The following is a 23,207-nucleotide window of genomic DNA, read 5'->3' on the forward strand; positions in this document are numbered from 1 at the left end:
AAGAAATAAAACAAGAAATTGTGTCACTATGCTATCAATGAACAGCAGCTATTAGCTGTATCTAACTGGCTATTTCACTTATTCCAAAACAAAAAGATCGACACGGCTAGATTCATGTTTCCCTATTTGTGTTGGTATAGCGTGACACAGTTTCGGTGTCTTTGTCTCAAATTAGATTAAACTGCCTACTTATTCCCTCCTGATCGTCGTTTCTTTTGCCATGGGAAACAGCATTGATCGCCCAAGCATGAGCTCCAATATAAAACTGCGTGTTCCTTTGACAGCAAGAGTCGGGGCGAAATCAATATGTGTTGTGCACTGCTTTGGGGATTTTTGCTACCTGCTGTAGTGTCAACTAGCAGCCTGATATGCAAACGTAGAGAAATGTTTGATTTGTTCAGCTTATCGAAGGAAGGAGACATCAACATCGGCGGAATTTTTGGTCTGCATTCAAGTATAGAGAAATCGGAACTTTCCTTTGAAACCAGACCGAGGGCTATGAGGTGTGAAAGGTCGGTTTAAGGATCCGAGTGGTGGGTCTTTCATTTTCTCTATAACTTAAAACTAATTTGATTTTCTGTCTTTCTGTGTTCTAACGTAGAAATTTCCACCTGCAATCTTAACCCGGATTCTCTTTCTTGTCTGCATCTTAATGTCCAACAGTATCTGGATTGTTATTGAGTTTGTTAACTAGAGATGGGGACGAGAATGGTTGTGCTGTAACATAGTGCGCGGTTGAATTCATTACACTTTCAGGCTATGTGCCTGATGTTCAAACAGGATCATATCTATAAAATTATAAGTCAGTAATTGATTCCAATAACACCGGCTCCTAGCATTTAGTGTGTTTATTGTGATGATAAAGAGAAGGGAACAAACGGATTCTTTGAAATCGATTTTAACTTTAATTCCACCTAATCCACATCAGAAATCGCGATGCGTCAAAACGTATTCTACAATTTCCTTGAAGTTGTCCAACTATTTCGAGAATCCTATCTCGATGCATATTATCTTCCTTCGGCGACGGCTATTCCATGTGACTACAAAAGAAAAAAATCTGGAAATAAATATGAATGCACCTCATCGCATCACGGAAACCACCTTTCCCCTTACTGACTCTGTCTATACTTCATTCATCCTCAGTAAAGCAATCAGAATAATTGAAGACACCACTCTCAGATACACCTCTTCTCCCCTTTTCTGCCTGCTAAAAGATACTAAATCCTAACCGTATGTACCATCTAACTCAAAAACAATGTTTACCCTGATGTTACAAGATTTTTAAATAGTCCCTCAATACCTTACGATGGACGCTTCACCTCATAATCTATATCGCTATGATCTTGCAACTTATTGTTTTCCTGCTTTAGTACTGTTACACTGATGTTGTTTTACCTTGGTTCAACTCAATATACTGCGCAATTGAATCTGCATGATGAGCATGCAAGACAATTTTATCATTGCCCATTGATACGCATGACAATAATAAAGCAATTCCAGTTCTAAAGAAAATAATTTTACTGGTATTGTCTGCACACCCATACTGATAATTAATTTTATATTTACAAATGAATTACACCAATCGTCTACGGAGCTACTGTTTAGATGCTGGAATATTAATAAATAGCTTAAGTCTCCTTCACCGTAACAGAGAGATTTTCGACTGGATTTTAAAACACTTCTGTTTCAGTGACACACACTAGAAATTCTGTGCCGAATTACCCGTGACTGTTGCCCGAAAACCAATCAGCACTATCATAAATTTTAGAAAACATATTTAAAATTATGTTATGACTTACTTTTTAAAGGTTCAGGTTACTAAAACCAATGTCTAATCGAACTAAATTAAGGAAAACATTTTTTACTTAGTTTTAGTAGTGGGTAGCATCTTTACCAAAATGGCAGTGATCCACACAAAGCAACAGATGTTTGACCCGAAGCTCCAACTGTCTACCTGTTTGCACAGATGCTGCCTGACTGGCTGGGTTCATCCAGTGGCTCATGTTTTGTCTCAGAACAAAGTTTCTTTGGACATTGGGGCTAAGTGGATAAACGTTCCTTCATATTCTGAGAACTAATCATCCAGACATGTTGGACATGTGAAAACAGACCGAGAGTTCTGAAAATTGCTACACTCAAACTAAAATGTTTTCTATTTTCTTTGGTGAATACCTAAAAAAAAAGTATAACTGTTAGGCTTTCAATAAGTAATGAGTACACTTTTTTTGGGCTTCATAGAACGTTATAATACCGCTATCGAGTCTTTCCCAATCTTTCCCAGCTATTTGCTCTTCTTCGCACAGGACAAAAGAAAACATATCTATATATGCTGTGCCACAGGCTCAAAGACAGCATCCATCCTGCGGTAATAGGGCAATTCCACAGCATCTTAATACGATAAGATGGACTCGTAAGCTGAAAATCTGCATCGTTCTGGCCTTGTACCTCATGGCCTGTCTTAACTGCACTTCCTCTATAACTCAAGTTATACTGTACAGTCTGAATTTGCTTTTCATTGCTTTAAGTTAATAGACTATAATGTAATGTTGTGTGATAATAATAACATAAGGTATCGATTTACTAGTTTACAAATAATCTTCTTCTTCTTTTAGATTAGAATTCCAGATGTTCCAGTTCATACAGGCGATGATTTTTGCGATTGAAGAGGTAAACAGGAGTCCTATCCTGCTTCCAAATATTACACTGGGCTACATGATTTATGATTCATGCAATCTGGCCCGTTTGTCAGTGAAAGCTACTTTCGAAATGATCAACGGACAGCAGTCAACGTCCCTAGAAAATTCTTGTCTTCCGCGCTCACTCGTCCCCGCCATCGTGGCAGAATCGGGATCGTCGCAGTCGCTGGCGGTGGCGGCATCAATAGGTCCTTTCAATGTCCCCATGGTAAGCTCTCACTTTTATTGCCATTGATTTAGTTTAAAGGTTGGTTGTTTTCAATTGTCGTAGTTGATATACGGAAGTAAAACAACGACCCGGGATATAACGCGTAGTTCTATTGTTTCATTTTGATTGAATTCTTCTAACTTTTACGCGATTTTCATGTTAAGATATTCGTTTATTGCTGTCGCGTGATTCTTCAGGCGAATGAACTTCTCTTTATATGATATCACTATTTTCTAATTTTAACCTGCACAGGAATGAGCTATTCCGTCGAGAATGCCCCGCGAATCTCATCATCATTCCGCCCAGCGTTAGACTCGCCAGAGTTCCACGTATTCTGCACTCTATTCGACATTCAGTTCCCATATCTCCCATTTCATCCTCTTCCCGCTATCTATTTTGTGAAATACATTAGAGTGACATTAGAATTCTCGTACGTCTTCGATAGTCATGTCAAAATGAGTTTCTCTTTTTTTAGGAGAGACTGTGTACTGCCTGTCCAGATGAAGGATTCTGCCCAGAAACCTCAACTATAGAATGACTAGATAAGATACTGTCCTCAAATATGTTCAGGAAACATTCCATATTTAATACAGTGGTCCTAAATAGAGAGATGAGGTACGGTTACGGAACGAGTCAGGTCAACTGACAAAGGTTTTTGTCGGATTCCAACTGGTAATCATAATGATATCAGTTTGAGTTGTGTTAGTACCATTCGCAAACATAGTTTGCATTTGATTATGGAGGAACGGAGATTGGTTCTCGGGTTGATATTCCGAACTGAAAGGAGACTAAATTCGAAAATCAGGAAGTGTGAATTCCAAAAGGTTGTTTTCATACAGGAAAAAAGCCGTCAAAATGAAGTATTGAGACTGCTGAGTTGATAGGCTCTTGTTAGAGTATATGACAAGGCTACAGTTTTGAGAACCTTATTTCTGAGGTACATAAATAGCTTGGTAAAGAAGAATGATAGATTTAGCTAGTATGTGTAGACAGGAATAAATGGGGCCTTTGAAGAGAATAAGAAATGCCAGGGAACACCTAGGAGGGAAATTATAATTGCTAAAAGAAGGTATGATGTTGCTCCGGCAGACGAGATGAAGGTATGTTAAGAATAAAAAAATAGGAAGTACACAATTGTTCCAATTGAAGATCAAGATGGCGACCTAAACATGAAGCTGAATGAGATGTGTTTTCCTTACGCTTGTATTTATTTGGGCAACAGAAAAAGACATTACCGGACTAAAGTGCGAGATGATTGGACCAAGCTGACGAACAATTCGGCACTGTCTATATGGCCCTAAGGGCTCGATTCTGTGCTGTTGTGCTCTATGACTTCGACAGCGGGTGTGCATATTTGCAAGAAAAAAATTCTTGCAGCATCAGCACAAGTACAAAATATTAGGCAAGTAGTATTAACAAGCAATACATAAAATGAACTTAAATATGCACAATTTATTTTACTCACTATCACTTACGGCAGTGGCAGTTAAGGCAGCAATGGAAGTCCTCTAGCCTTATTTCTTATTGAACAAATTTGTTCTTGGTCCATAGAGTCACAGAGTTATAAAAAAGTACTGCACATAAGCAGGTCTCTCGACTCTCTGGTCGGCGAGAAACCTTTTAAAATACCTACTCCCAAGCAGCTGCACCGGACCTATAGCCCTCCACTTCCGAACCATTTATGTACCTGGACAAACTTCTCTTAAACTTTACATGCAAGCCCGCATGAACCAAATGCCCTGGCAGCTCTGACAACCCTCTGAATGAAGTTTACCTTTATTTTTCCCTAAACCTTTCATGCTTCACCCTTAACCAATGACCTCCAGCTGCAGATCTACTAAACGTCAGTGGAATCGGCACGCTTACACTTACAATATATCGGCCATTTTTTGTATATCTCTATGAACACTCCTAAGAATTTTCTAACTTCCAGAGAATAATATCCTAACTAACTCTACCTTTACTTGTAACTCAGGTCCTCAATTACTGGCAATATATTTGTAATTTTTCTCTGTACTACTTCAATCATACTAACATCTTTCCCAAACAGCACACACTACTCCAAATTAGGACTCACCAACGTCTTATACAACATAAAACAAAAGAGCCATGGTCTCCACTTACTTTATTTCGTGAGCTTCACTATCCCAAACGCTATTTTATTTACGATTCTGTCTTCACGTGACGCCACTTTCTCCGAATTCAGGTCCTGTATTTCAATATCCCTTTATTCGTCTGCAATCCTTATTGAACTAACATTCCGGGTGTGATGGATGTTACACTGGATGTTTCTACCCATTTCCAGCACATTTGACTTATCTGTATTAAACTCTATCCGACATTTTTCAATTCAGTCTTCCAGCTGGTCCAAGATTCCACTTCAAGGTATGATAGATTTCCTTACTGTCCACTGCACAACCGATCTTGATATCATCATTAAACTTGCTGATCCAGTTACGCACATTATCAAGATCGTTGCTATCGATGACAAGCAACATTGCACCCAGCCGCAAGTCAGAATGTCAATCATTTCCTACCTTCCTCTATCTTGCTAAAGTCCATGTAGACAGCATCCACTGTTTTGACTTTATCATCTTTCCTGGTAGAGTCATCAAAAATTCTATAAGAATAGTTACACGTTCCCAACAATGCAAGATGTCATGCTACCTATTCGCATAGTCATATATCAGATGCCAGAGGAACTACTAGTAACTTTCCCACGACCTATGTCAGGTTCACTGGCCTATATTTTTTTTGTTTTATTTGTAGCATCTTTCGTAAATAAGAGCACAACATTAGGTATCCCTCGGTATTCCAATTGATCGTAAGGATGATTTTAAGATAACTTTTAGGGCCCCGAGAATTCCTTGGCAGTGTTCAGAGCTTCTTTCCTTGTCCCAGTAACTTCCTCTCGGTTTTCAATTCTATCTGCTATCCACATCCAGGGAGAACTCTAAAGAATACTGTAGCACTCAGATGTATAAGGATTTTTCGTTACTGTTTTCTTAAGATATGTATGTGAGCAGTCAGGATTGTTAACCCTGCCTGAACTCACGAACTGAGTGGACCAGTGGGCTACTCGTATTAGGGAAATAATGAGGTGACAGCTACCTATGTGGCTGAAAATTTGGATTCTGTTGCAGATATTCAGATTAATGGATACTTAGGACCTCCTCTGGGACTGGTGGGTTCTGCACAAAGGGCTGGGTTACACTTGAATCCGAGCGGGACCAATACACTTCCGGCAGATTTACTGGATCTGTTGGACGCGTTTTAAAAGAATATGGCAGTGAATGGGAAACAGTATGAAGGAGTTGAGGAGAGCCAAGGGGTTTACATGTAGATAATTGACGTAACGTGAATGTACCGATGTTCAAGCCAGTGATTGTGTACCAATGCAGACAGAGCAGACACAGACAAAATTTAAACAGGCAAAAAATGCTATACCGAAGGTCTTGTCTTTAAATGTGCGTAGCATTCGGAATAGCATAGATGAAATCATGGAGCAATTACAGACTGGTTGGTGTGACGGTGTGGGGATCAATGAGTCGTGACAGAAATGTGGCCTTAGTTGGGACCTCAATCTTTGATGGTACACTTTGCATCAAACGACTGACAGGAAGGCATTGGCGGTGGTGTGGCACTGTTGGCAAGAGATGGAGTCACATATTCAGAAAGAGGTGACATGACGTCAGAGAATGTTGAGTCTTTCTAGATGGAATTAAGAAACTGTAAGGATAAAATAAATGAATCATATATAGGCTTCCAAATAGGAGCAAAGATATAAGGTTGAGATTGCAAAGTGAGCTGGAAACAGTAGCTAATAAGTATAATAACACAATATTAGTGGGTGACTTCCATGTGTAAAAGGATTGGGAAAATCAGGTTGGTGACGGATCGCAAGAGAGGCAATTTGTGGAATGCTTAAGAGATGGCTTTTTTGAGAAGCCTGTGCTTGAGCCTACTAGGGGAAAGGTTATCTTAGATTTAGTGTTGTGTAATACCACAGATCTTAAGAGGGAGCTGAGAGCGCAGTGATCATAATATGATTGAATTCATACTGCAGTTCGAGAGGGAGAAGCCTCGATCGCATGTATCAGTGTCGCAACAGAATAAACGGAATTAAAATGGCCTGAGAGTGGAGCTTGCCTGTGTGGGTTGGTGGACAATACCAGCGACAATACGGTAGAACAGAAAAGGCTGACGTTGTTGGGAATAAGTCAGAAGGTGCACGATAGATATGTCACCATGAAGGATAAGTTATCAAATGACTGGGCTGGGCAATTGTGGTTGACATAGGAAGTCCAGGACTGCAAAGCCGCGAAGGGAAATCCAAATAATGTAGTAAAAGTGATGGAACGCTGGATAATTGTGTAGCTTTTATAATCCAACAAAAAGCGACAAGAAATCAATAACAATCGAAAAGACGAAATATGAAGGCAACAAGCTAATGAGAAAAAGCAGGATACCAAAAGTATTTTCAGCAATGTAGAGAGTAATGAGGAGATGTAAGTTGACATAGGCCACTGTAAAATGGGTCTGGTGAGGTAGTAATGGTGGGGGAAGAAATGGTACATCAACATTTTGGGTGTTTTACATCAGTCTTCACTGAAGAAGGCACTAGCTGTGTGCCACCAGTGTGTGAGTGCCAGGGAATAGGAATGAGAGCCTTTGCAATTACAAAGGAAAGCGCGTTAGGCATTAAATTTGAGAGGTCAAATGCACCAGATGGAGTTGATCCCAGAATCCTGAAAGAGGTTGCTGAAGAGATAGCGGCTGCATTGGTCATGATTGTTCAAGAATCACTTGCTTCTTTATGGACCCAGAAAACGGAAACATTGTAAATGTTACTCCACTCCATAAGAGGGGCAGAAGGCAAAAGAAAGGAAACTTTAGCATGATTTTTGATATGGGAAAACTTCATTTGCAAAGCCGTTAGAATTTTTCAAGGAAGCAAAAGTAGAGTGCACAAAGAAAAGTCAGTAAATGTCATTTACTGGGATTTTCTTAAGGCATTTGATAACGTTCCACACATGAGGTTGCTTTGCAAGATAAAATCCTATGGCTTTAAAGGAACGATACTTCTATGGATAACAGAACAGCTAGCAAGGCCAGAAGAAGCAAAAGGGAAAACAGGGCTTTTCTGGTTGGTTGCCGGACACGGCCGGTGTTCCTCAGGAGTCCGTATTGCGATTGCTATTTTTCTCGTTGCTTATCAATGTATTAGATGGATTTGATGGCTTTCCGACAAAGTTTGCGACTGATACGAAGGTAGGTGGATGGGAGCGTAATGCTGATGAAGCAATCCGATTCAGCAGTACTTAGACAAATACTCAGTAGTATTAAGCAGCACTTAGACAAATTGGACACTAGTGAACATGTGGCATACGGAATGTAGTGTTTTGAAAAATACGATAACTATTTTTGGTCGAGATAGCAGCAGAGTGGATTAGTAACTGAACGAGGAGAAGCTTCAGACATCTGACGTGCAGAGCGAGTTAAGAATTCTCGTATAAGACTCCAAGAGGGTTAATTTACAGGTCGATTCAGTGGTAAGAAGGCAAGTTCAAGGGACATAGAATATAAAAGCAAGGAGATAATTCTTTGGCTTTTAAGACACTGATCAGGCTGCTCTTGACGAATTGTCACAGTCTTCGGCCGTCTATGTCAGAAAGGACGTGTTGTCTTTGTAGAGAGTCCGCAGGAAGTTCACGAATATAATCCCGGGAATGAAGGGGTTACCATATAAGGAGCGTATGGCAGCTTTGGGCCTGAACTCACTGGAATGGAAAATATGGCGGTGGAATCTCATTTATACCTGCGGGACGTTGTAAGGACTAAATAAGGTGGACGTTGAGAGAATGGTTCCGATGGTAGGGGTATCCAGAACTAAAGGGAATATACTCAAAATTGGTGGGAGCAGTAACTTATTTTGCCTGAAAGTAGTGAATCTGTAAATGCTCTGTCACAGAATATGATGGAGGCAAAATCCGTGGGTATACTTAAGGCAGAATTTGATCGTTTCCTGATTGGTCAGAGCATGGACAGAGATGGCATGACGGCTGGTGTATCGGGTTGAGATGAGTCCCGGATCGGCCATTATCGGATGATGGTGCAGACTCGATGAGCTAAATGTCCTAATTCTGCTCCTATGTCTTCTGATGTTATGCTCTTATAACCTTAGTCCCGCCTCACCTCCTTTGACCTGTTCGGTATGGGTGACCCTATCAAGAGCGAAAGCATAAAAACCCTTACTCCAGCCAACAAAGCCCTCTGGATCATTGAGTCATTTAGCCTTAAAACCACAAGTTTGTGGTCCTACCGGAGAAGACTAATTATAAACATGTAAAATTTGTATGCCGTGAAATGATACATGCGAGTAAACGATGAGAATGCAGGATAACGGTGAAGTAATAAGTAATAAGGATGATTCATATTGGCACGGAAACCACAATGGTGACAATACGTGAAATTCGAAATTAAAAGTAGGAAATGCTGGCTGTACGAAGATAAAAGTGATTGGTCTCGAGTTGAAATATCACCACGGATTACCATACCGTTTACCTGATCTTTAACTATTCTTCCATTCTCGGTATAAAATCACGATATTATTGCTGGGGCGAATTCAAAGAATCTTTTAACACAGAGTGGAGGAAATTAGGAAATTCAGGACACTAGTTAATTGGAGAAAAGAAAGATTTAACAGGAAGCAGAGGGCCACATTTTTCACACAGAGCGCAACGGACAGATGAAAGGTGTAGAGAAGAGAAATTATTGAGCCAGGTACAATGACAGCATTTAGAACACTGCTGGACAGAGAAGATTTAAGTGGACATGGGCTAAATTCAGCTATGTGGTTCTAGATTAATGGATATGTTGCTTGTCATAGAGAAGTAAGGTCGAAAAGTCTATGACTCTAATGGCGTGGAATATGCTAGCTGTAATATGCTGTCTTCGCCCCGTCATCCCCGTTACCCGCGTGATCGGATTAATTTCGCTGTTGTTCTGTTTCCATTGTGCTTTCTGACCAGGTTAGTTATTTCTCCACGTGTGCCTGTCTCAGCAACCGGCGAGAATTCCCCTCCTTCTTTCGAACGATCCCAAGCGATTACTTCCAGACCAAGGCATTGGCGCAACTTGTGAAGCGTTTTGGATGGACTTGGATCGGAACAGTAAGAAGCGACAACGATTATGGAAACTTTGGGATGCAGGCCTTCACTGAGACCGTTCAGCAACTTGGGGTTTGCATTGCCTTCGCCGAATCTTTCCACAGGACGTATTCGAGAGAACGGTTACTTCGTGTTATCCGCATTATACAGACAGCATCCACGAAAGTCGTGGTTGCTTTTCTTGCTCAAGGCGATATGACCATTTTATTGAGGGAAATTGCTCGACAGAACATTTCTGGCATCCAGTGGGTAGGCAGTGAGGCATGGATCGCCACTTCGCTTCTGTCTCCAGAGGAGAACAAAAGCTTTGTTACAGGGGCCATCGGTGTTGCCATCCGTAAGGTAAATATCCCGGGGTTCAAAGAATTCTTAACACGTCTTCATCCGTCTGCTTATCCCGGTAATCCTTTAGTGGAAGAATTTTGGGAAAAGACCTTCGGCTGCAGCCTGAAAAGAACAGATAACAGCACAGGGAGCAAAACTACCACGGCTCAGTCTCGTCAATGCACAGGAACGGAAAACCTAAAGTCTGTGACTAACACCTATACTGACACATCCCAACTAAGGGTGACCAACAAAGTTTATGAGGCTACTTATTCCATAGCCCACGCACTTCACAATATGTTCTCCTGTAAAAGTGGCGAAGGTCCATTTGTCATGCAGTCTTGCGCAAATATTTCAAATTTTCAGCCGTGGCAGGTACGTAGAACTGATCAAGTAATTCGAATTTTAGTTAAAATTGTTTGTTTACGTAAACGTTGGGTGAGCGATGCCATGTTCTATCGCCTGTGTCTTCCTCTGTTAGGTTTTACATTACATGCAATCGCTAAATTTCACAACTAAAGTCGGAGAAAGGGTAAATTTCGACGAAAACGGGGATACTATGGCTAAGTACGATATCGTGAATTGGCAGGTGAATAGCGAGGGTAATGCCATTATTTTGACAGTTGGACATTATGATGGATCCGCACCTTCAGCCGAGCAAGTCAAAATAAATGAGGGATCTATAGTTTGGTCAGATGGTCGCAGAAAGGTAATGTATGAAAATGTGGCTGTTGTGTTTTTTTATGTTTAAGTGTCATTTTTTTCTGTATTATGGTAACATAGTTGATGTTGTAATCGAACAAGGAAACTACAGGCAGCCCTCCAGTTTCAAACGACGGTGTGATTGATATACGTACATGAAATCGAGCTTCCATAATATTGTAGTAATCAAACACTCAGTGTATACATGTTTGTTCTTATTCATGACATAACTGTCTTACTCTCTGTCTGTCTGTGTCTTTTTCTTTCTCTCTCTCACCCTTTCTCTCCTTATGTCTCTCTCACTCTCTCTCTCTCTCACACACACATACACACACACAAAGCCACAAATTAAACCTCCATCTATCGATCTCTCTGTCTATCTCTATTCAGCTCTAATTTCTGAACGGGTTAGACATGTCATTTCAATGCCATTCTTTATTACCAATCATATTGATATTCAATTGTACTTTCCCTGAATTATTGACAGGAAATTCAGCACGTGCGTTAGTGACTTCTATAGATACCATTGTGCATGTAAGATCAAATTCAGCAACTTCGACCCACACGGCAGAGCGAAAAATGGTCTTTAGAACGAACATGCCATTGTTGGCGTAGAGCAACGATCGTCCTATTTCCTATATTTGACCCATTACCCTCTATTCCGTTCTTTGGAATACACTTGTCCAAATACCTTATTAATGTCGTTCATCCAGCTGCCTCAACTACTTCCTTCAGAAGGTTGTTACATATAACCACCATATTATGTTTGAAGAAGTCATTTTATATATCTTCCCCCCTCAAATTAAACCTCCAGTTTGTGCTTAATTTACACTTCTACACCCCACTCCCGATATTTCTTTGAAAATAAAAACCCTTACACGTCTTCTTTCTTTGCCACGAGGTTCCTCGGGCAGTTTGTTCAAACAGCTGTTCCCCTGGAACAAGAAAAGCAGCTTGGAAGGGACAGCCGATTTGTTGCTTTGATTGTATTCCATGCGCGCAAGGGGCGATTAGTAACACAACAGGTATGGACAAATAATACTTTCATTGCCAAAATGCTCGCATCCATCTCTAGTCCGCTTACTAAAGCATTTTTTTCATTTCCTCCTTCAAGATTCAATTGAGTGCCTGAGGTGTCCCAGCGATTTTTGGTCCAACGACCGTCAAGACCAATGCATTCAGAAGCAACTTGACTTTCTGTCATTTGCCGAGGTGCTGGGGATTGTTCTGACAACACTGGCGCTGTTCGGAACCTGCATCACTGCCACGGTAGGTGGCATTTTCTTGCATCACAAAGACACTCCGATAGTGAAGGCCAATAATTCTGAGCTTAGCTTCCTTCTTCTCCTCGCACTGAGTCTTTGCTTCCTCTGTTCCATCACTTTCATTGGCGAGCCGTCAACGTGGTCCTGTGTGTTACGCCACACCATGTTTGGCGTTACGTTCGTCCTTTGCGTCTCCTGTGTTTTGGGCAAGACTATAGTTGTGGTGATGGCATTTCAGGCGAAAGTACCCAGCAATAACGTCACCAAGTGGTTTGGTCCCCTACAACAACGCCTGACTGTGTTTATTCTTACACTGCTACAATGCTTAATATGCACTGTCTGGCTGATCAAATCCCCACCCCTCCCTGTCAAAAACATGGCTTATTCGAACGAAGTGATCCTCCTGGAGTGTGACGTGGGGTCCGAAGTAGCATTTTACTGCGTCTTGGGTTACATTGGGTGTCTGTCAATGGTTTGTTTTGTAGTTGCTTTTTTGGCACGAAATTTGCCGGATAATTTCAACGAAGCGAAGTACATCACATTTAGCATGCTAATTTTCTGCGCTGTTTGGATATCCTTCATTCCAGCCTATGTCAGTTCTCCCGGGAAATTCACCGTGGCTGTGGAAGTGTTTGCCATTTTGGTTTCCAGCTTTGGCTTATTTTTCTGTATCTTTGCTCCAAAATGTTACATCATATTATTAAAGCCGGAGAGAAATACAAAGAAACATTTGATGGGAAAAGCGTTCTCATAACAACGTTATGCAGCATTTATATTGTGCGGTCTATTTGCTATTAAAATACTATCGTCGCAAGAGGCGATATGTTGGTAAAACATGCGTTGTATACTGTTCATATCAGAATGGAGTGTAAAAGTTACAGAGATAATGCAGTCACGATGATCAATAATATCCATAATAATTAGTTAGATTGTGTGGTTGTGTCCGTTTTAGTAATTTGTTCTACTTCATGGAAAGTATACATCGAGGATTCGAATTGGAGAATTGGGGAATATTGAGAATTTTCATTGAACGTTTTAATGTTATCACTGGAAAATAAACATATATTTTTCTCTGTTAAAACTTCCTCTATTTCCCTCTCGTTGAAAATACACTCATTGACCACTTTATTCTATGTAGAGGTCCACATTGCAAATGAATGCAAATATCCAAACAGCAAATATTGTGGCAGCAACATAATGCATAAAGGCATACAGCTATGGTCAAGAGGTTCAGTTGACTCTTTTTTTTCAGACCAAACAACAAATTGGGGCATTACGTGGTCGAAGTGACTTTGAAACATAGAATGTTTGTTCGTGCTGGACGGGGTGGTTTTCCTTTCTCGACAACTGTCAATTTTCATGCACAACAATGTGCAACCGAAACAACACTGCAATGTCTCTATTTCCTCAGGACTCAGTTGAAATTACGGTTGTCATTATAAACCTTGAGCAACTTCTATAAATGTGCGTTGGAAAGTTTGCTGACTGGCTGCATTCCGACCTAGAGTGGGAACACTAATGTCTTAGACCGGAAAACGTTACAAGAGGTATTAGATTCGGCCCGTACAACACGGACCACTCTCAACCATTGAGCACACTAGCATGAAAGGGTGCCGGAGGAATGTAGTAATCATTATGAAAGTTCGACACCAACCGGGTCATGTCCTTTTCTCGTAGCTGACATAAGGTAGATGGTGGAAGTGCCTCTGGATTCGCACCACCAGTTTAAACAACATTTTCTGCCTTCAATCATAGAAACCTAGAAAATCTAAAACATATTACAGGTCCTTCGGCCCACAATGTTATGCCGATCATCTAACCTACTCTAGAATCTGCCTGGAATATCCCTACCGCATAGCGCTTCATTTGTTGTATGCTCCATCTACTTAAGAGTCTCGTAAATTAACATTCACGTACCCACCAGACTCTGTGTGAAAAACATACATCTGATATTACCCTTGTACCTACTTCCAAGCACCTTGAAACTATAAGCCTTGTGCTAGTCATTCGGGCCCACGGGAAAAAAAAAATCTTAAATCGCGGGATCATTAAAATTAAGTAAGCAAATTAAAGCAATTCTCCACTTGCTTAACTACTCATAATGGACACCCTATAATGTGTGAATATGGGACTTATGTATAAAAAGGCTTCAGTAAAAGACATTGTTTCATTTATGTAACGCTCAGATAAAAAATATAATAACCAAGTGCATGTGAGATATACAATCAGTGGCAACTTTATTAAGTACGCCTATACACCTGCTCTTTAACGAAAATATCTAATCAGCCATTCATGAAAGAGTAACTGAATGCATAAATATATACAGACATGGTCAAGAGGTTCCGTTGTTGTTTGGACCAAATATCAGCATAGGGAATAGATTTTATCTAAATGACTTGGAATGATTGTTGGTGCCAGGCGGTATGCTTTAAGTATCTCAGAAAACTGCTGATTTAATATTTTCACGCCAACGGTCTCATGATATTATAGAGATCGGTGCATGCAACAAACGAATAAATACAACCACTGAATGGCAGTACTGCAGGCGAAAATGTATTATGAATAAGCGAGGACAGATAAGAATGGCCAGGCAGGTTGAAGGTGACAGGATGGTGACAACAACAATAACTCAAATGACCACGTTACAATAGTGATGTGTGGAAGAACATCCCTGAACCCACGTTTTTTTTCCAAAACTTGATGCATTTGGACTGCAGCAGCAGAAGACTATGAATATACTTTCAGTGACCACATTATTTGGTGCTAGTTCCCTGTCAGGTGAGATACAGGCAACTCCATTCGAGGTTGTTTAGTTTAGGTGATATATTTATAGAAAAAAAAACTGCAGTTTCAGAAAACTTTTTTAAGGGTATCTCCATATTTCATTATTAAATTATTAATCTCTGTGTATTCTTATCCGCCATGGCTGCATGACTGAAATACTAGTACGTTTATACAAAGGTTGGCTTCCAGTAATTTATTCTGACAGGATAGCGAGCTGTACAATCCCAGAACAGTGGGATAAAACTGCCTTGCAGACTTCATAGGACACCTTCAGTTCACAGGAGTCAACGATGGAATACTTTACATTCTGTAAATTCTCATTCCCTGAGTATCACTCAGTGTTTAGCTTCGAGTCATGCATGTCTGCTTTAAACGTGCAATAAAATAATGTTTCCCCAAAAGCATTTCTAAAGCTATCAGCTGAACTTGAAATTAGACTAAAATAATTTCTTTTTTTGAAATTCCGGGATTTTAATTTTGTAATTTTCAAATCCTCCGGGGATTTGAAAGCTTCCTTCCTGGACGCTTTGTAGCTGTAATCCAAGCTTCACCTGATTTCCATTGGTCCCCCATAATGTTCTGATGCAAAATTTGTCTGAGAAAATGATAAAAACCGTCCTCGGAGCAAAAGATCTGGATAAACTTTGCAACTAACGGTTTTATAGTGTAAATACATTTGAATATCATTTTCGTTGGATATGTTCTCAGCACCGTTTCCAAGGAAAGTGATGCAGCAACCACTGTGCTTCAGATGCTCAGAAAATGCCGGACCCCCGTATCGCCCGTATTTATTGTGTCCCGCAATGGCTGTAATCCAGGTCCAGCCGAAAGTCCTTACAAACAGAGTTAAACCCTTAATTTAAAATGGAAAAACAAATGCTTGGCACGGTTCTCAAAAAATGTAAGGAATTCCTGTTTGCAGCTTAAGCATGCAGAGTCTGCAGCGAATTAAAGAAGAAAAAAAAACAATTAATCGATTTTGATGCCGTTTACCAGCAATTGTTTTCTTGCTGAGTGAATAGCAAAAGAAGAGGATGCAAAATAATTCCGTTTGCACTCATTTCATGCGTGACCTTGGCAATTGTGGATGGAATAGACAGCTTCATAGATAGAGAAGTATGTGATCTTAAGGGTTGGTGTACAATCACGGATACAACCATATGTCTTACAATTTCCTTTAAGTGAGCTAGTTTGTGAATTAGAGATAATGTAGCATGGTAGTAATCTAAATTCATAAACTAACGATTTGTAATCATTTCCAAATCTTAATGTGGTTGCCAGAGAATTTGCTTTTTAATTATATAAAACTGCAATAAAATACAATTAAGCAATGATCGAGTTGGAATTGTAAATGGAATTGGCTTTGGTGTATTATTGCCACATGTACCAAGATACAGCGAGAAACAGACCTTGAATACTCCTCATACAGACAAATCATTACGCTGTGCATTGCGATATAACAAAGTAGAAAAAAAATCGCAATGCAGATAAAAGTGTGCAGATACAAAACAGTCCAGGTAAATAATAAGGTTCAAGATCATAATCAGATAGAATGTGAGATCGGGAGTAAATTTTATCATACAAGAGGCCCATACGTCTTTTAAGACTTTCTTATCTTCTGACCATTGGGACGTGTAAAAGATAGAATGTCCGGAACGAATGAGTCCTTAATTATACAGGCTGGTTTACTGAGGCAGCGATGTGATGATTTGTCTCCGTCAGACATTAATAGGTAACTGGATGCAGGGTCAAGGACAGCCCCGTGACAAATCACTGTTGGACTTACTTCGTATGTCGTTGAAATGGATAAGTGGCTATCACGTTGTGTGTTTTTGGGGTAACCTTGTCACATCTACCGATGTGTCGACCCTTGCCTGGGTGATGGTTCAATTGAAGATGGTCCCCTTTGTGATAAGCTACTGTTGGTGATATTTCCTGCGAGGAAACATGCAGGTGGACTGGGAGAATCAGGTAGGTGCTGGACCCCAGGATAGGGAGTTTGTGGAGTGTCTAAGGGATGTATTTTTGGAACAGCTTGTGCTTGAGCCAACCAGGAACGAGGCTATTTTGGACCTGGTGATGTGTAATGAACAGGAATTGATAAGTGATCTTGAAGTAAAGGAGCCATTAGGAAGTAGTGATCATAACATGATAAGTTTTTATCTACAATTTGAGAGGGATAGGGGCAGATCAGAGGTGTCAGTGTTGCAATTAAATAAAGGAGACTACGGAGCCATGAGGGATGAGCTGGCCAAAGTTAAATGGGCGGATGCCCTGGCAGGAAAGACAGTGGATCAGCAGTGGCAGATATTCTTGGGCATAATACAAAAGATGCAAATGCAGTTCATTCCAATGAGAAGGAAGGATTCAAAGAGGGGGAAGGGGCCACAGTGGTTGACAAAGGAAGTCAGAGATTGTATAGCATTAAAGAAAAAGAAGTATGACAGGGCTAAGATGAGTGGGAATACAGATGATTGGGAAAGTTTTCAGGAACAGCAGATCTTAACTAAAAAAGCAATACGGAGAGAAAAAATCAGGTATGAGAGTCTAGCCAGGAATATAAAAGGGGATAGCAAAAGCTTTTTTAGCTATGTGAAGAGAAAGAAGATAGTTAAGAACAATGTTGGCCCCTTGAAGAATGAATTGGGAGAAATTGTTATGGGAAACAGGGAAATGGCAACAGAATTTAATGCATACTTTAGATCTGTCTTCACCAGGGAGGACACAAGCAATCTCCCAGATGTATGGATGGGCCAGGGTCATAAGATATCAGAGGAATTGAGACAGATTGACATTAGGAAAGAAACTGTGATGAGTAGACTGGTAGGACTGAAGGCTAATAAATCCCCGGGTCCAGATGGTCTGCATCCGAGGGTTCTAAAAGAGGTGGCTCAGGAAATTGCGGATGCATTGGTAATCATTTTCCAATGTTCCTTAGATTCAGGATCAGTTCCTGAAGATTGGAGAGTGGCTAATGTTGTCCCACTTTTCAAGAAGGGAGGGAAGGAGAAAACGGAGAACTATCGCCCTGTTAGCCTAACGTCAGCCGTGGGGAAGATGCTTGAGTCCATTATTAAGGACGAAATAGTGGCACATCTAGATGGCAGAAATAGGATTAGGCCGAGCTGGCATGGATTTACCAAGAGCAAATCATGCTTGACTAATCTGTTGGAGTTTTTTGAGGGTGTAACAAGAATGTTAGATGAGGGTAAGCCAGTAGATGTTGTGTACCTAGATTTTCAGAAGGCATTCGATAAGGTGCCACATAGGAGATTGGTGAGTAAAATCAGAGCTCATGGCATTGGGGACAGGGTTTCAACATGGATAGAAAACTGGTTGGCAGATAGAAAGCAAAGGGTAGCAGTGAATGGGTGTTTCTCAGACTGGCTGGAGGTGACTAGTGGGGTACCACAGGGCTCTGTATTGGGACCACAGCTCTTTACGATTTATGTCAATGATTTAGATGAGGGCATTGAAAACTATATCAGCAAGTTTGCTGACGATACTAAACTGGGTGGCAGTGTGACGTGCGAAGAGGACGTTAGGAGAATACAGGGAGACTTGGATAGGCTGAGTGAGTGGGCAGATACTTGGCAGATGTCATTCAATGTGAATAAATGTGAAGTTATCCACTTTGGAAGCTGGAACAAGAGGGCAGAGTATTGTCTGAACGGTGTCGAGTTAGGTAAGGGAGAAATGCAAAGAGACCTAGGAGTCCTAGTTCACCAGTCAATGAAGGTGAATGAGCAAGTGCAACAGGCAGTGAAGAGGGCAAATGGAATGTTGGCCTTTGTTACAAGGGGAATTGAATACAAGAGCAAGGATGTTCTTTTGCATTTGTACAGGGCCCTGGTGAGACCACACCTGGAATATTGTGTACAGTTTTGGTCTCCAGGTTTAAGGAAGGACATTCTGGCAATTGAGGAAGTGCAGCGTAGATTCACTAGGTTGATTCCTGGGATGGCAGGGCTGTCTTACGCAGAGAGATTGGAGAGATTGGGCTTGTACACGCTGGAATTGAGGAGATTGAGAGGGGATCTGATTGAAACGTTTAAGATAATTAAAGGATTTGATAGGATTGAGGCAGGAAATATGTTCCAGATGTTGGGAGAGTCCAGTACCAGAGGGCATGGATTGAGAATAAGAGGTCAGTTATTTAAAACAGAGTTGAGTAAGAGCTTCTTCTCCCAGAGAGTTGTGGAAGTGTGGAATGCACTGCCTCGGAAGACGGTGGAGGCCAATTCTCTGGATGCTTTCAAGAAGGAGCTGGATAGATATCTGATGGATAGGGGAATCAAGGGATATGGGGACAAGGCAGGGACTGGGTATTGATAGTGAATGATCAGCCATGATCTCAGAATGGCGGTGCAGACTCGAGGGGCCGAATGGTCTACTTCTGCACCTATTGTCTATTGTCTATTGTCTAATTTAAAGCTAAGCGCAGTTGTGCTGCCCTCATCACTGCCTCACTGCCATTAGAGCTAAGTATATTTTACACTCAGTTAAATAGTGCCAGTGAGTAAGTGGGTCAGTAAAGGAGTGGAGCTTTGAGGCTTTGACTCGGGGGGCGGCCTTGTCGAGGGAAGTGCCTTGTGAGAAAAGTGCGAGTCTTTGGCTCGAGAGTCTTCGGCGAAGAGGCTGAGGGAGGAGACTACACCACAGCTGGAGAGGCTGAGAGGTGGGGAATAGATGACAGGTAAACTGATTCATTGTTATGCTTGCCTGATGTGGGAGGTCAGGAACACTGATGGTGCCTCCGGCTGGTAGAACTGTGAAAAGTGTGTCCAGGTTCAGCTCCTGAAGGACCGTGTTGGGGCACTGGAGAGGCAACTGGATGACCTCCGGTTCATCCGGGAAACCGAGAGATTTCTGGACAGGACATACAGCGAGATGGTTACACCAAAGTTAGTGGAGGAGAGAACGGGGGCGACAATGAGGAGGGGATGGATGCTTGAAGTACAGGAGACCCCGGGGGATGTGCCTTTGGAAAACAGGGTCACCCTCTTGGAAGCTGTCGGGACAGAAGGCACTGCCAATCTGAGAGGTGGACAGGTCTGCGAATCAGAAATTAGCACTGAAGCGTAGTCGAAGAGACAGTTGTCAGGCAGAGCCGTGGTAGCAGTGGATTCCACAGTGAGAAGTACAGAAAGCGGTTTCTGCGGCAACAGGCGGGATTTAAGGATGGTGTGTTGCCTCCCTGGTGCCAGCATCCAGGCCGTCACGGACCGATTGCAGGGCACCCTCAAGGGTGCGCGTAAACAGCCGGAAGTGGTAGTTCATGTCGGCGCAAATGAAGTCGGGAAGGAGAGGACAGAAATTCTAAAGCGTGACTTCAGAGAACTCAGAAGAAGGCTGAAAACTAGGACCTCCAGGGTGGTGATCTCCGATATGCTTCGAGTTCCTCTTGCTGGTGAGTGCAGGAACAGTGAGATATGGAGTCTCAATGTGTGGCTGAGGAGCTGGTGCGGCGAGCAGGGTTTTAGATTCTTATACCACTGGGATCTGTTTTGGGGTAAGGATGAATTGTATAAAGGGGACAGGTTGCAACTTAACAGGCAGCATTCTGGCAGACAGGGTTGCTACTGCTACACGGGTGTGTTTAAACTAATAAGTGGGGGAGGGGAGGACACAATGTGGAAATATAAGTATGGTGCCAAAAGGAAAGAGAGAATAAGAAAAGTTAAGAAATACGACAGAATTGACGCAGCAGAAAGCTCAGGAAGGGATCAAAGAGTACGGCCAAATGCATCAGGGATTGATGTGAGAAATGAGTGAAGTGATGGATTAAAAGTATTATATATGAATGCAGGAAGTATAAGAAATAAAGTGGATGAGCTGGAGGCTCAGTTGGAAATTGGCAAGTATGATGTTGTAGGAATAACAAAGACGTGGCTGCAGGAGGACCAGGGCTGGGAACTGAGTATTCAAGGGTATACGTCCTATCGAAAGGACATACAGGTGGACAGAGTGCGTCTGCTGGTGGGGAATTAAATTCAGTCCCTTGCGAGGGGTGATATAGAATCATATGTTGAATCAGTATGGATAGAACTGAGACATTGTAAGGGCAATAATAGCCTAATGGGAGTTATCTACAGGCCCCCAAATAGTAGCCTGGATATAGGGTGCAAGTTGAATCAAGAGATAAAATTAGAATGTCGCAAAGTTAATGCTACGGTTGTAATGGGAGATTTCAACATGCAGGTCGATTGGGAACATTAGTTTGGAACTGGACCAGAAGAAAGGGTGTTTGTGGAGTGCCTCCGAGATGGATTCTTAGAACAGTTTATACAGAAGCCTACTAGGGAGAAGGCAATTCTGGATCTAGTGTTGTGTAATGAACCGGATTTGATAAGGGAACTCGAGGTAGAGGAGCCATTAGGAGATAGTGACCATAAAATGCTAAGTTTTAAATTATAATGTGAGAGGGAGAAGGGAAAATCGGAAGTGTCAGTCTTACAGTTGAACAAAGGGGACTATGGAGCAATGAGGGAGGAACTAGCCAAAGTTAACTGGAAGGATACCCTAGCAGGGATGACAGTGGAACAGTAATGACAGGTATTTCTGGAAATTATACAGAAAGTGCGGGATCAGTTCATTCCAAAGAGGAAGAAAGATTCTAAGGTTAGTAGGGGCGACCGTGGCTGACAAGGGAAGTCAAGGACTGTATATATATAAAAGAGAAGAAGTATAACATAGCAAAGATGAGCGGGAAGCTAGAGGATTGTGAAACTTTTAAAGAGCAACAGAAGATTACTGAAAAGGCAATACGGGGAGAAAAGATGATGTTCGAAGGTAAGCTAGCCAAGAATATAAAGGAGGATAGTAAAAGCTTGTTTACGTATGTGAAGAGGAAAAAAAATAGTTAAGACCCAAGTTGGGCACTTGAAGGCAGAAACGGGTGAATTTACTATAGGGAGCAAGGAAATGGCAGAAGAGTTGAAAAGGTACTTTGGATCTGTCTTCACTAGCGAAGACACAGACAATCTCCCAGATGTAATAGTGGCCAGAGGACCTAAGGTAACGAAGGAACTGAAGAAATTCTTCATTAGGCAGAGAATGGTGTTGGATAGGCTGATGGGACTGAAGGCTGATAAATCCCCAGGGCCTTATGGTCTGCATCCCAAGGTACTTAAGGAAGTGGCTCTAGAAATCATTGGTAATCATTTTCCAATGTTCTATAGATTCAGGATCAGTTCCTGAGGATTGGAGGATAACTAATGTTATCCCTCTTTATTAAAAAAGGAGGGAGAGTGAAAAATCGGAATTATATACCAGTTCGACTGCGATCAGTGGTGGGGAAGATGCTAGAGTCAATTATAAAAGATGAAATAACGGCACATTTCGATAGGAGAAACAGGATCGGTCCGAGTCAACATGGATTTAGGAAGGGGAAATCATGCTTGAATAATCTTCTGGAATTTTTTGAGGTTGTAACTATGAAAATGGAAAAGGGAGAGTCAGTGGATGTAGTATACCTGGATGTTCAGAAAGCCTTTGATAATGTCCCACATTTTTAGTGGGCAAAATTAGAGCACATGGTATTGAGGGTAGGGTACTAACATGGATAGAAAACTGTTTGGCAGATAGGAAACAAAGAGTAGGGTTTAACGGGTCCTTTTCAGAATGGCAGTCAGTGACTAGTGGGGTACTACAAGGCTCGGTGCTGGGACCGCAGCTATTTCCAATATAAATTAATGATTTGGATGAAAAGATTAAAAGTGAGATTAGCAAATTTGCAGATTTCACAACGCTGGCTGGCAGTGTGCAATATGAAGAGGATATTACAAGAATGCTGGGTGGCTTGGACAGGTCCGGTGCGTGAGCAGATGCATGGCAGATGCAGTTTAATGTGGAAAAATGTGAGGTTATCCACTTTGCTGGCAAGAAAAGGGAGGCAGATTACTATCTGAATGGTGTCAAGTTAGGAAAAGGGGAAGTACAACGAGATCTTGCTGTCCTTGATCATCAGTCACTGAAAGTAAGCTTGCAGGTGCAGCAGGCAATGATGAAAGCTAAAGACATGTTGGCCGTCTGTTATGAATTGAGTAATTCAAAGAGG

The 23,207-nt window shown here is 41.5% G+C and overlaps 1 protein-coding gene across 1 annotated transcript; it reads left to right on the forward strand.

Annotated features, from left to right (window-relative positions):
- The first annotated feature begins 408 nt into the window (after positions 1-408).
- On the forward strand, positions 409-13,118 carry LOC132404289 (extracellular calcium-sensing receptor-like). The gene is made up of 6 exons (XM_059988466.1): positions 409-512; positions 2,613-2,904; positions 9,936-10,772; positions 10,879-11,106; positions 12,001-12,124; positions 12,214-13,118. Exons 1-6 carry the CDS (start codon positions 499-501, stop codon positions 13,116-13,118), a joined length of 2,400 nt encoding a protein of 799 aa, XP_059844449.1. The 5' UTR covers positions 409-498.
- The last annotated feature ends 10,089 nt before the right edge of the window (positions 13,119-23,207 follow it).

The sequence above is a fragment of the Hypanus sabinus genome, chromosome 2 (assembly GCF_030144855.1).
Source record: "Hypanus sabinus isolate sHypSab1 chromosome 2, sHypSab1.hap1, whole genome shotgun sequence".
NCBI lineage: Eukaryota > Metazoa > Chordata > Chondrichthyes > Myliobatiformes > Dasyatidae > Hypanus > Hypanus sabinus.